Source organism: Lates calcarifer, linkage group LG20, assembly GCF_001640805.2.
Source record: "Lates calcarifer isolate ASB-BC8 linkage group LG20, TLL_Latcal_v3, whole genome shotgun sequence".
Lineage (NCBI taxonomy): Eukaryota > Metazoa > Chordata > Actinopteri > Centropomidae > Lates > Lates calcarifer.
This window is the reverse complement of record NC_066852.1, coordinates 11,169,194-11,182,871: the sequence shown is the minus strand read 5'-3', so window position 1 is coordinate 11,182,871 and position 13,678 is coordinate 11,169,194. Positions and strand designations below refer to the sequence as shown.

The window sequence follows — 13,678 nt, the reverse complement described above, 5'->3', positions numbered from 1 at the left end:
TTTTGTTAATAATTTGGACTCAGGCATAAAAGTTGAAGTTTTGCTGCTCTCAAAGCTTTGAGTGTTTAATGGACCACCATTTCAGTGAAATACAGACACACACACACACACACACACACACACACAGGAATCAGATATTGTTGCAAACATTTCGAAGAATGTTGCGTGAGATGTTGAAAAATTGTAATTTTATGCCCTTTATGAAACTCAAAATACCAGATCTGGATGGGTTTTAGGAGAAGAAGAAAGCTCAAGATGGGCCATTTTGGTTCATGATACATAAAGAGGGAGAGAATTGTTTAAACAAAAACACTTTATCATTAAAATATTCTTCTTCTTTACAGTCACAATTATTGTACATACATTTACAGAAAGATTATTTTTTACAATAAAACAATGTGATGCCCTTTGGTAAAACCTTATGCTACATTAAAAATCACTGTGAACAGTGCATGATCAGGCAGTATTTACAGTACAGATCTACTGAGAATTAACTTAAAGTTTTTACAGTGCAATTTTGTGTTTCCTCTATGCAGATAAGCCTGTGACTGCTTAGTATTTATCCTTGTACTTTTAAGTGAATACTGTTTTTCAAAGTGCTCTTAAATTGTTTTTGGTCCTCTTCATATGTGTCCTCTTTGCTGGTGTTATTGTTGATTTTCTTGAAACTAGGTGCTCCAGATTTATTATTTTTTTCCCATCATGTATTGTCCGTTTATGTCTTTGACTGCCGGACATCTGTCCACTCCATTTTGGTGTTCTGCAGTGCCTGAGTCTTCTTCTCATCCACCTGCACGTAATCCACTCTGTGTTCATCAGACAGAAAGGGCTTCTGCTAGACATAGAGAGGGGAGAGATGAGGAGATTTACAAATCGTGATACAAACATTTCTCATTGTCAGTGATGTAATGCACAACATTAAATTTTTCACTGCCACAGTAATAGCACTCTTGCACCAGCTGCTTCAACATTATTACATGTGGTGAACATTTTTTTTACAAGAACCCTTAGAGTAAGCACTGATTGGGTCATTTGTATAGTGATGACAGGGGTCAGTGGAGCCAATAATAGCCAATTGTAATAATATATCTCTGCCAAGTGTGGTCTGGCTGAGCTAGGGTAAGTTACACAAAAAATTCTTTTCAGTGTCAAAGATGATTAATCTGTGGTTTAGGTGTTCTCTCTCCCCTTCAGACGGTTATTAAATTCATTTTCCACCACACATTTGCCACATCCCATGCTTGTAGTATTTAGGTGGTATGGGTCAACTTGTCCTTACCTTCTGCACAGGAGAGGGGGATGCAGAGTTGAAATCCAAGGACAGATAGTCAAGGTTTGATTTTCTCGCCCAGGGTTGAACTGCTCCGTCAGAGGTGAGATAGAACTGTTGCCTTGACTCCTGTCAGAGAAAGAAACAGATGAAGCTCTTGTAAAAGCATCACTGTTCCTATTCAGAGGGGTCTGAAATATTTGCAGTTCTAAAAGCATATCAACATATTAGTACAACATGCGCATTTGAGCTGTTACAAGGCTGTGTCTCATTACTGACTTCATAAAAAGGAAGCATTAGACTGTTCATTTTCAGAATGAGTCGAGGAAAACATAGGAAACTGTTTGCAGGAGACTACTATGCTTTTCTCAGAACTTCTTCAAGGAAATATGCACAACGTCACTATGTTTCAAATGCTGACAGCCTGGAAGGTTGTCAGTGGAACTGTAGTTTTCTGAACAGAATACTTTAGAAACATGAAGTCACTTTCCACACCCACAGTCTTAGCTGAGTTCTTAGCATAATTTTCCACTGCAGGGAAAGAAAGCTAAATTTAGAAGTTTTGTTGTGTTGATATTAATGTTGTGTATGTTATGGTGGGGAAAGATGCAGATGAAAAGTGAATGAATCATACGTTGATACAAGTTACATGACAAAGGGAGAAGAAGAGGCGGGCTGACTTAAAGAGCGACACAGTAAAATGACATTACTCTCACTAGCACTTCCAATGATCAGCTTTTATCAGTAATGTTTAGTCTTTAATTAAGGAAGAGGAAATTTAATCCAGAAATTTAATCATGTCATATCTTATTGGTGCACTGAATGAAAAAAACATTAGTGACTGAACTGACTTCACTGATTGATTCTGAAAAACAAATGGTCAAAGGCTTCCTTTAGTCTCTAATAGAGAGAGAAAGGTGATAGCATTATAAAAGCTGTGTGATTTATTGCGTGAAATGTGTTTTTAGTACTGTGAATAGAAATTTTACCATTGCAGAGCAATTGGTGTCTACATCCCCATTCTCAAGTTTTCTTTCAGGTGGTAAGCAGTTAGAAAAGCTGCAATTGTACAAAGAGGAAAACAGGAATTAACGTCAGATTACCAACCAACTGTGAAGTTGAAACAGGATATTGCCCTCTAATTTGTCATAATACAAAAGTCAAAGCTGAGATTGATGTGAAGGTACTGTACTTATATGTAAAGGAAAAACTTCTTAGATAAAATGACTTTTTCCTCTCACCATGATTCAGTTATTGCTCTGCTCAAAGGAATATGAGTGGGACATTCTGTGATTGTAGAAAGGCCTCTCAAGTCAAGAGGTGGAGGTCGAGCTGTGAACAGAGAAAGGACAGAGTTGTCAGATTGGTTATAATTCTCTAATGTGGCAGAGAAAGGTCAGTTTTCAAACAGTCAAGAGTATTAAAGATAATTGCGAGAAAAATGTCTGTGTAGCTCATATGTGCATGAATCCTGTACTGACATTTCCCATGAATGAGCATGTGACAGTGCGGGGACATATGGACATGCATCATCATCATCATTTTTAATAATTTTGTGCATTTGCAAACCTTGTTTAAAGTTAATTTAACATTATACACTCAAAAACATATTTGTGACCCCACGCATAATGCCAAAAGTTTAACAGGAACAACTCGGACCCGTTATGACTCTTACCTCTCCTCAAGCGAGGCTTTAGGTGCCGGTGAATTGGAGGTGGTGCAAGATCTTCAGGTTGACAAAGGAGTGGGCTGAGAGATGTGGGGGATTCATCTTTGTAGTTTGGGTTGAGGAAACTGAATGTCCTGGGACTCATGGGGATGTAACCATCACATTCAACAGTGGTAACAGGGGGAGATGGGGAGGCCATGGGTACGTATGACTCATCCTGGTAGCTTTGAACTTGTGTGGTATTTAAACAAGGCTGCTGAGAGACAAATAATGAGATCAGACAAATGCATGTTGTTACTTTGATACAACTGGAACATTTGTTAATTTTTAATTTTTTAATTTTTATTCTAATGGCATGTGTTTTTAATTCTAGAAAAATTATACTACCACCTGCTTAAAGGTGCTGTATGTATGTTTTTGCTATAGCCAACATTAGCATTAACAGCTTCTTCTAAAGAGCTGACCTCAGTGGTGTGAAGCAACGTTCTCATTTTGCGTCTACCTCTATCACTTCTTTTTTTTTTTTTACTTAAGTTAGCATGCTAACCAGGTTGCAACAAGAGAGGATGAAGAAATAGTGGTGTATTCTCAGAGGGTGTATTCTCACTTCTTGTCTTGTAAACGCAACATGACTGAACCTGTCCAGCTGTTGAGGCTATCACCGGCTATGTAAAGATAGCAAAATCTTACACATAGCACCTTTAAGAGATACATTTTTAGATAGTGGCTTTTAGAATAGTTTGACATTTGGTAAATACTCTTACTGGCTTTCTTGCCAAGAGTTAGATGAGGAAATCAATACCACTCATGTCTTAAGTCTTTTTTTTTTCAGCAAGATCTTGGGGAAAAAAAAGTTTTGGTTTTCCTGCTGTTGATGATTTTCTTACCAAATTTAGACTCTGCCTTCTGTTCCTCATTGACCTGCTATCTGCATCCCCTGAAAAGAAAAAGATATATCATTGAAAAACGATAGAAGTTTACTTTCTCAACCACTGAAATTGGCTGTGAAAGACATTAATCCATATGCTGCCCTATCAAAACAGCACCAGGATTATGTTTAATTTTTTTGGATGCAGCTTTCTCAGCTTTACTGCATGCACTGTGGGAATGCGTTTCTATTAAGGATTTACCCAATCTGAAATGGTCCAGGCTCGACAAAGATGTCCTCCGGGGAAATAGTGCAGCGTGGCTTGAGAAATGCCGCATGCTCATTGCCCTTGGCTTGTGAGCTCCGTCATCACTTAGGTGCTCTGACAGGTGATTAGGCTTGGGCGGCAGCGGAGGAGGTGTTAGTCTGTCACTCGTTGCCTCAAACGACGCAGAAGAGTAAGGTTTGTCAAACTGGAAGACACTTGTGGCACAGTGATGTAGCGGAGAGGAAGAGGACGATGGTAAAGGCATGGAGGTGCATGGAGCACTGAAGGGAGAGTTAGTCAGCCTTCCATGGGAGAAAAGAGATGGGCTGGGGCTGGCGTGAGAGATGGATGGAGAGGAATCGTTGCAAAGAGGTGAGGGGACGATGTCCTTGACAGCATCGTCTAATGACCTCTGCTCCAGAGAGATCTCAGAGTTTGAGAAGCTGTCTTGTCTACAGATACAGAAAAAATGAAAATATTGCATTTGTTAGACATGAACTTTTGCCATCATTTCATCTTGTGTCAAGGCTTTTACAGATTGTACATACCTGCTTACAGTCCCCGTCTCACACTGTGACAGAAAGAGGTAGTCCAGTGGATAACTGGGATCTTGGCTTGATACAGATGCTCGGTCAGAGATGTCAGGCGACAGCTGAAGGGAGGTGGGCGTGTGAGGTAAGCCTTCCTCTGAGCTTTCTGTTGAGGGCAAAGGGAGCGGGACAGAGAACATGTAGTTTATTAAAATGTTACAACCATTAAAGAGTGATAAGAAAACCGCCATCATGCTGACACCAAAGGCCACCATACAATTCGTAGGTTTCTCCAAGCTTGTGCTCAAACTCACAATATGCTGTAAATGGAGCAGGTGAATTTGAAAAGAGGAATGGTATTTTTTGCAGGCATGTTGAAAGCAGACTGTTCCCTCTTTTGTTTATAAAGTCTCCAATCTTTCAGGCAGGTTGGCCCTGGTTCAGAAATTTGTTTCATTCCATTTCACCCAAGGCCACTGAGTCAAGGCTGTCCCCCCAGAACTACGTGGAAAACAAAATCCAAAAGTCTTTGCGTGTTCTCATGAAACATTTGCTACCCTTAATAGATGCTTGTGTTCTCTTGTGGTTGCAGAACAACCTTTTACATTCCTTTGCAGAAATTATGAGATGACGTCTCACAGAGGATCCAGGTGGGATCCACTGCTGCTGTCCTACTTTCTCTGAAAACTCTTAATTAAAGCAACACAACTTTATTCTAAAAGTCTATTAAAAACTACAACAACAGTCTGTATCACAGTGTTCAGCGTGTGGAATACAATTTGGCATTATAATCAACTACTTGTGTGTGTTTTTCAGAGTGTGTAATGTGATTTATGGTAACACGCGGGGCAGCACATCAGCAACTTTGTGCCATCGCTCTATCTCCTTCACACAGATGACAATGTTCTAACAGAAAGTCTCCTCATGAAATATCACTGTAATTATGCATTTTGGGCAACAGTAAAGGTCAAAACAGCATCATCCTGACATTAAATTGTAGCGTGATCATGTGCTAGTAAAAGAAGTGTAAATATAGAGATACAAGGGAACACCCACTATAAGAATACAGTGGCCTTTATTGCCAATTAAAGGCAATAAAAGCAAGATTTAATAATAAACAAAAGTCAGCTCACAAATGATGACATCTAATTCAGCCCACAGCACGTTCACGATTTATCTGTTAATTTGAGGGTGACCTCGGCCCCCCTGTTGATTTGCTGTTATCTCCACCAATACAGCTGCAAAATCAGGCTGCATGACAGGCGAACAGCAACTACAACATTTTAACTGTGTGAAAAATCTTACAGCACAACAACAAACAACACTCTGATTTATGATAAAATGTGAAGTCACGTTTTCATTTCTGGTCATTAAAGCATGCACACCGGTTGCACTAATGCACTCATCTGCATTCATTTCCATTCCAGAGGAGTCTGGTGAAAACTGCAGTTAAAATATTTCCATAGTAATGTTATAATAATGCTGTATTTACATGTGGTTGTTGTTGTTGTTGCTGCTGTAAAAAGATAAGCAGATATGATTTATATCTAAAGGTTTTAACCACATGTGATGGTGTGTGGGTTTAGGGCCTGAGTTACAGAGAAATTTATCTTCCTGTCTGACTGAACTGTTGCCGTAAATTGTTTAATTTTTTTTTTTTTTTTTTTTCACTTTTCAGCAGATCCAGAGTGCTTGAAATCTGCTACTTTCACACGTATTAATCATTCCGGTTCTTCCGGATCTGTTTTAGGATCATGTCCAGTATACTATAGTAATACTCTCTTTAAAGCTGTGGGGTATCCTCTCATAAAAGGAGTCTAGCTACAGCATAAAACTTTAGCAGGGAGAGATTATGAACTTCATTAAAGTAAAAGAGAGACATTATTTTAAAGATGGTGTCTTTTTATAATACACTCAGTTTAAATCTACACTTTCATAATTTTGTGAAAGGACTTTTAGTGATACTGCTGAGACAGATATAGCCATAGCCAGAGGCACAGTCTCCAGTTTATATAATACATAAACTACTGACCCAGTCCCCCCCTTAACTACTCTTAGACCCAGTCACAATGGAAACAAGATTTTGAGAAATTATTCACATCAGCTGAGTGGGAAAATTTTTGGAAAGACTCACAAAAAAAAAAAAGAAAGAAATAATTCAAATGTCTCTGTCATTGCTGTGGACAAATTCATATGTTGTGGTATTGCCCAGCAGTGTTCTGTTACTGTAAAGAAGTGATTGTGTGTCAACTACAGTACAAAAATAGCAACTCCTATGAAAACATGTAACTGCAGACTCCCCAGCTTACTTACTGTTTTATTTATGTGTGTTTTTAGTATTTCCTTTCTCTTACGAAAGTTTGTAAGAGATTATTGAGGCCATTAAATATATAAACCTAGGAATCATTTTATAAATGCTGCCTGTGGGAATGCAGCATGAGTTTGTAGTGATCACCTGTGGGTACAGCAGATTTACACAGTTTCAGTTAAAGCATCACTTTGAACATTGACAGCCTGCAGTCGCCACAAGATATAACAAGAAATGTGAGGAGCTCAGGTCTGTCTAGTCTGTGACTAGTTTTACCAAAACCACACAGCACAAGATGAACACTTTGTTTTGACCTAAATTTATTGTTTGTTACTTTCCCTTTGTTGCTTCCTGTGTGGGGTCAAGTGACACTGATTTTTACTGGACCAGAGGAGTGAATCTTCACCATTTGACTTTATGATCGTCAGCCACATTTCAAAGTGACAAAGTCAGTTCAGTCTCTCTGTGTATTTACCTGGATCCTCCGGGTTCGCAAACTGGCAAATCTGGCTGATGCTACTGATCCAGCTGTTCATCTCCTCCTCGGTTTTGGCCACCAGGTAAAAAATGCGGGATGAGGTCTTCACCACAAAGAGGTGCTTCCCATGGAAGTCTCGCTTTACCCTGAGTTGCCCATTCAGCATTTCAACCTCACACTCCTTCAGGTCAATGGTGCGAATCGGCTTTTTGGAGTTCTTACTTTGATAGTACTCCAAAACATCGGGATTACCACTCATGCGACCTCTGCGAAGCACAAACCAGCGTTTCCTCCATGCCTGAGGGAGAGAGAAGCAAACAGTTTATCACGGAGTTGCCCTTAACTTACATTTTAATATTGATTATTTCAAGCACAGTGCTTCATGATTCAAGCAGTAGTGTCTCCCCACCTGACGCCAATTAGTCATGACCAGTCATGGGAATTATATCACAGCTCCTCCTCACAACGGCTAACTTAGCAACTTTAAACTCCATTTTTTTGCTTTTGATATGGTCAGTAAGCGGAACTTCAGCTCTTATTTCCCAGAAGTATAAAGAAGAGGAAGTTGACTGTATTTAGAAGAAAATGTCTAACATGAACGAAAGAGGTATTTATATACTGCATGGTCACTGCTTTATACTGACGACTTACTGAAAAATGAATACTGAAACTGTTAACAGGTATTTATAGCCCCAAGGATCTACCTGTAATATGTAACACCTGAGCCAATGATTGGATGATGGTATCCAATTTCATTACTATAAATATTGATGATTAATAAGAGTAAAAATAGTACTGCTGGATGTATAGACGTTAATATCATTTTCACACTTGGTTTTGTGGCTTTGTTTGTCTGGGTGGAGCCTCTCCTGATATTTTTGTGTTGTGAAACTTAAAACATAACACTTTTTTTCCCCTCTGTATGCGGGTAATCTGCTCCTGCATAAGTCAGTTGGTAATTTATGTGTTCATACCAGGAAATGGTTAGACACGCCACACAGAGCACACTGCCAAAAACACGACCAAGTTTATGAGGAAACCGTAACTAGACAGATGGCAATTTGATCCTATAGATGCTTTAAATATGGAAAGTTTGCACTCTGAAAAATAAGTTGTTTTGTACAAACATCCAATACAGATACCTGGTGAATGTAGAAGCTAAATAACTGATGTTTTGTTTTTTATTTTGACCTCTCAGAAAAATAGAGAGCACATAAATACAGAGTAAGTTCCATCTTTTATATCTCGTGGTCTTACTCAGTGGATGGAGTTTGCTTTGTTGTCATTATGTGTTTTAAGTATGAAATTTTGGTTACATGAAAACAGGAGGTCATTGGTTGTCAAAACTGAGCAAACTCAATCTGCTGAAGAAAATTGTGAGATGTGGTTGAAAACTCTTAAGATTAAGAGATGTTTACATCTACTTTAAGACATAACTCTTTCTTTCTTTCTTTCTCACAGCAGACATTTTGACTTATCAAAAGCACAGGTGTTACTATTAAAGGAGCTGTTTGTGGTCACTTGCCAAGGGCTTCAGTCATCGTCATGTTTACAATACAAGAGGTATATGCTCTCTGAGCAGTGCTACTTCTTCGGGGCAGTCTGGACTCTACAGCAATTTACTATCAGAAAGTGGCAAGACAGGCCAGGGTGAGCTGGTTAGCATGCTAACTTCAGTAGAAGAAAAGAAGAGATAGAAATAGAAGCAAAACACTGCTGTTGCTTTCCACCGCCAAAGACAGCTCCTGGCAAGTAAAGGAACGAGGTTTGATGCTGAACTTGCAACATTTCTTCTAGACTGGTAAATAAACAGCTGTTAATGCTAATGTTGGCTATGTAACAATAGCAAAAATGTACAAATAGACTCTTTATTATTTATGATGGCTCTGCTCTTTTCAAGTGTCCCAGTGAGCCAAGACAGTGTGAGAGTGAGCCAACATACCAGGGCCTTGAAACTGAAGCAGCTAAATGGAATTCAGCCATCATTACATGCGTGCTTTTCCTGTTGTGATGTGTCAGAATGTTTTCAGTGAGAAAGGCCTGCACATGTGCAGGTTAAAATCTTGCCAAGATCCATTCTCACCAAAGCAATGACAGAGGATCTTTATATTTAAAGTACATTTCCTCAAAAGCAGGAGTGAAACAAATAAGCAGCCAAAGGACAAACACTAGTGTACTGGTGTACCTACATGTATATCTCAACAAAAGACTACAAGCACTTGTGAGTAAGGGCCAATTTCACCACCCAGTGTGGTGGACTGGACACAGCAGACCACTGTTAAACACACATTTGTCATGACAGTAAGTGAAAATGAAACACCAGAATTTGTTCTTCGTCATAGAGGATTGGGTCTGAAGTGTGCTGATTAAGGAATACTGGAGCCAGTGTCAGCAACCCAACTACTAAACAAACACCTGTTAGAAGATTTTCATGTGTTTTTGATACCAGGATAATTGAAATTTCCATAATGGCATGTGCCTGCACCTGACATTTGAATAATCAGGAAGATAACCTACTGGGCCTTACAACAGTCTGAAAAACATGTATTTACTTTGTTCTCTGGCATCAACAGTATTTGCATGCTGTGCTAAAATAAGTTTCTGTTTCCCGCCCTAAACCCCCATCAGTGCACCTCCACCCACCCTTTTCCCTGCACTGGTGTTGATAAATGGCCCTCCTCCACCTCTACTCGAACAGGGGAAGTGCAAACAGCCATCACAGAGCTGGACTATTTCTGCTTGTCGCTTAGGTCTGAAGCGTCTGACTGCTGCTGACACTGCTTCCCATGTTTCACAATACACACGGTCATCACACAAACACATACACACAGAGCGGAGTGAGTGGCCGACATTATCACATGACCCCAACAACCACAAAACAGTGAAGGCTGTATACTGTCCATGTAAACAATTATATATACTTGCTGGACGAGTAATTTCTATGTCTGTCTGAAGTACATCTGCAGCTTGTGACATATTGTTTTTTTATCACGAAACTGTACATTGTTGTCTTAACTATGAAGTGCCTCCACAAGCCAAAAACACAACAGTAAGGTGTCTTTATAGAGACAAAGAGGATGATATAAAGGAGACTGAATTACAGCTCAGTTTAATGAAACCGTACAAGCCCTCAGTATGTTTCTAAATCTTCATTCCACACTCTAACACACACGCACACACACACACACACACACACACACAGACGCACGAACATAAGACACAACAACACAACCTGGCATTCATACAGAGGACATAAACAAGTGTCCAGTGTGTACTCCTACTCACAAATCTCTTTAGTTTCTTCTCTGGGGGGGATTTAATGAGCCAGCCGAAGCAGACCACATCCCCAGCACTCATCTTGACTGCAGAGTGTGTCGTCCTCACGGCTGCTGCTGCTGCTGCTGCTGCTGTGAAACTGAGAGCACTGCGAAGCATATCCTGTGTTCTGGTATTCAGCCCAGCCACTCCAAAAGGAGGAAGTCAAGAAATTGATCACACTGACAGAGAGAGAGAGAGACAGAGGAGGGGAGAGTGAAAGAGAGAATTATGGGTTTATTTTCTCAAGTGCTTGGAGGCAAGTGGATGCAGTTGTTGGGCTGTAGGGAAGAAAAGCACACAGTGAGGTCTGACAGCTTTGAGGATAGAGTTGTAGTGACCCGTAACATAACATTCGGAGCATCACGTTGTTAAAATATCTTATCTTGAGGCTTGTGTTTAATGTGATAAATGTGTTACTGATTCCATCTTGCTGTTGTAATGTTGTTTATTTGCTTGTTTGTCCAGTGTGGTTTGTGAACTCAGAAACACAGAAACACAAAGTGGTTGCAACAGTGGAAAAAGGATTAAAATGTCAACCTTAGAGGGTTTTCTCACAGGGTTTCTACCTCTGTAACTCAGAGTGAACACATGAGGAACAGTAAGATGCCCTTTAGTAAACCCACCTCCTCTCATGGAAATTTTATTTCATCACTGGTTGTTTATGTGCTGTTTTTGTCTATTTCATGTATGTTATGTATGTATTTCCCTGTTGAGTTTTGATTATTTGTTTGAATGCCCATCAAGGGATGAACATTCCCAGTATGACTAAACTATGAAAACTATGGCATGTAGCATAAACATGTGTATCATTAATAGCAGGGGTAAAAGTACTAGTAACAGTAGTAGTAGTAGTAGTAATGCAATAATTAATAATAGTAGTAGTATTATATTAGTATATTACATGTTCTAACTTTAAAGTCTTTATCAGTCAATTGATCAAATACATCATAAAAACATCGGGAACGCATGCTGATGAAATACACCAAAAACAACATAGCAACACAGTGGCTTGTTTGCCATCAAATTATCTTTCATCCCGTGAGAGAAGTTCACTCATAACTTCCCTTGACGGTAAGAGCAACGACATCCCACTAATCATTTACATCTCATCACCACTGTTTCAGATTTCCTCTATGAAGGGAAGTACATCAGTTAGTGTCTCCTTGTTTTGAACAGATAAACACAGATCACTCTGAAGTCCACGGCAGAAAACAACACTGTGATCAAAATTAACACACTGCAGCTGATTGCAGTCAATAAATACTATAAACAGACCCAATGTCACCTCTCTTCAGATTTCTTTTCAGTGCCCACCAGAGGGCGACATAATAACCCAGTTTATGACGTTGTCACTGGGTAAATTTCATATTCACACATCATGACTCAGTGAAAACCCTCTGAAGATTTGTGTTCGTAACATACATGACACCCACATACATTAGCCTACATTCAACATTAACATTACAGTGCATCACATTATTAATGTCTTCATTTCGATAAAAATACAAATTAATCAGAGATGCGTACATGATGTGAAAAACTCCTTTACCTCCTGTATTTTCAATGATATAATATTTGATGAATTTCTGTTATTTCCATTGTGTTTTCATTCGTTTTGTATGAATATTTTTTTTCACACACAGTCATGACTATGTAGTATTCTTCTCTCGTTAGCTCCCACCCTGTTGACTCCATTTCTGTTGTTAATACTGCCTGGGGAATTTCTCTAAAACAAGTTGCAGTGTATATAAAACAAACTGTGGGGGGCAACAGTAGTACACCGTGGCTGCATTTAATCTGTATAAATGTCGAGAGCAAGAAACGAGTCTATGACGGTCACCAAAGAGCATTCAAAGAAAGAAAACCAAAATGCCACCACTCGTTGTTACACCATTTAAAAGAGAGCTCAGCGCCCATCTGAAACGACAATAACGTGAAGTGTGGAGACTGAAACAATCTTCTTATCTGTCATTCACAAGAATAACAATAAAACTAAGTCGTCAGGGACTTAACGAAACTTATGTTGACTGTTGTCGCGAGAGTTTACGAGAGACGCCATCTTTCTTCTCACGGCGTTATCCTTCTTTCGTTTTCTGGTGATGACCAATCCTACGTCTTCAATGAGTCTTTACAATTACCCATGACTCCCTTCGAATGTATGACCTGTCTCTGGCCTTGGCGTGTATCGCGGTGCTACTACTTGTCAAGTGTGCTGTCTGTAGGACTTGGGTAACGTTACCTAGATAGTGGTCCTATCTGACAAGTCGGCTTTTGAACAGGGAACCGTTACAGCGGAGCTGAGCCACAATGCTGAAATGTAGAACTGTGTGGAAAAAGCTTGCTCCTCTAGCCAGAGCCTCATCAACTCTGTGCCGGCAGAATGTGAGAAGAGCAGGTCGGTCACTAGTTACAGTAACTTGCTGTCTCCTTGCTACCTGGTCTCATTTCAAATACACATTGCATGATGTTACACAGTGTTGGCAGTTTATTAAGATAGACAGGGTAACGTCCGGTAGCTTGGGTTAAGTATTTTGACCTTCGTTTGCCGGTTACAAAGCTAACTTAGCCAATTAGCAAATAGTAATAGTCAGAAGTGACATTTTGATAACTAGTTCAGTCATATTGCACCTCACTAGTCGTAGCCGTCGCTTGAAGTCTGCCCGAAGGCAACACTAGTGAATAGAAAATTAACTCGTGTCACTGTCACACATGTCTGCATGCAGTGCTGGTGTGCAGTGTGGCCTATGAAGACTCTGTACCCCGTAACATTTTGCCATGCTTACAAAGGATAGTGGTCATTTGATTTGGATCACGGGTTTTTTTCTACAGCCCTTTGTTAATCTGAAAGGATAAACACAGCAGGCACATGCCTATAGGTGGCTGCAGTGCACAATAATGAAGACAGGCAGCAGTTGGGAATTATTACAGGAGAGTAGTTCACGAGAGAGGGTTTATCGTAATGAAGATTC

At 39.7% G+C, this 13,678-nt stretch overlaps 2 protein-coding genes across 6 annotated transcripts in view; one reads left to right on the top strand and one right to left on the bottom strand.

The window, feature by feature from the left end:
- Window positions 1–295: 295 nt before the first annotated feature.
- Window positions 296–10,831, bottom strand: gab3 (GRB2 associated binding protein 3). Of its 4 annotated transcripts, none has more exons than XM_018692560.2 (10): window positions 10,677–10,831; window positions 7,389–7,689; window positions 4,624–4,771; window positions 4,070–4,527; window positions 3,827–3,876; window positions 2,946–3,195; window positions 2,512–2,602; window positions 2,260–2,329; window positions 1,280–1,399; window positions 296–835 (listed from the first exon to the last, which is right to left on the bottom strand). In XM_018692560.2, exons 1-10 carry the CDS (start codon window positions 10,824–10,826, stop codon window positions 716–718), a joined length of 1,758 nt encoding a protein of 585 aa, XP_018548076.2. In that variant the 5' UTR covers window positions 10,827–10,831; the 3' UTR covers window positions 296–715. The 4 variants fall into 4 exon arrangements, with proteins under 4 accessions (XP_018548076.2, XP_018548079.2, XP_018548077.2 ...); XM_018692563.2 differs by having other exon boundaries at window positions 2,946–3,192; XM_018692561.2 differs by having other exon boundaries at window positions 296–832; window positions 10,677–10,830.
- A 2,004-nt stretch (window positions 10,832–12,835) lies between these two features.
- The window catches only part of aifm1 (apoptosis inducing factor mitochondrion associated 1), a 10,802-nt gene continuing 9,959 nt past the window's right edge, over window positions 12,836–13,678 (top strand). Inside the window, exon 1 of one of the 2 annotated variants that reach the window (XM_018691779.2) lies at window positions 12,836–13,104. In XM_018691779.2, the coding sequence (XP_018547295.1) occupies window positions 13,017–13,104 (88 nt within the window). In that variant the 5' untranslated portion in view covers window positions 12,836–13,016. The remainder of the gene's footprint in view (window positions 13,105–13,678) is intronic. The other variant, XM_018691780.2, reaches the window with a different exon arrangement.

What these genes read in the sequence shown, in the direction of transcription:
- gab3 (XM_018692560.2), bottom strand. Translation starts at nt 10,826, where the DNA reads ATGCTTCGCAGTGCTCTCAGTTTCACAGCAGCAGCAGCAGCAGCAGCA. An exon ending in TGCGAACCCGGAGGATCCAG is followed by an intron (nt 4,772 to 7,388) that starts GTAAATACACAG and finishes TGCCCTCAACAG; the next exon opens with AAAGCTCAGAGGAAGGCTTA. An exon ending in CCCCCTCTCCTGTGCAGAAG is followed by an intron (nt 836 to 1,279) that starts GTAAGGACAAGT and finishes CTCTATGTCTAG; the next exon opens with CAGAAGCCCTTTCTGTCTGA.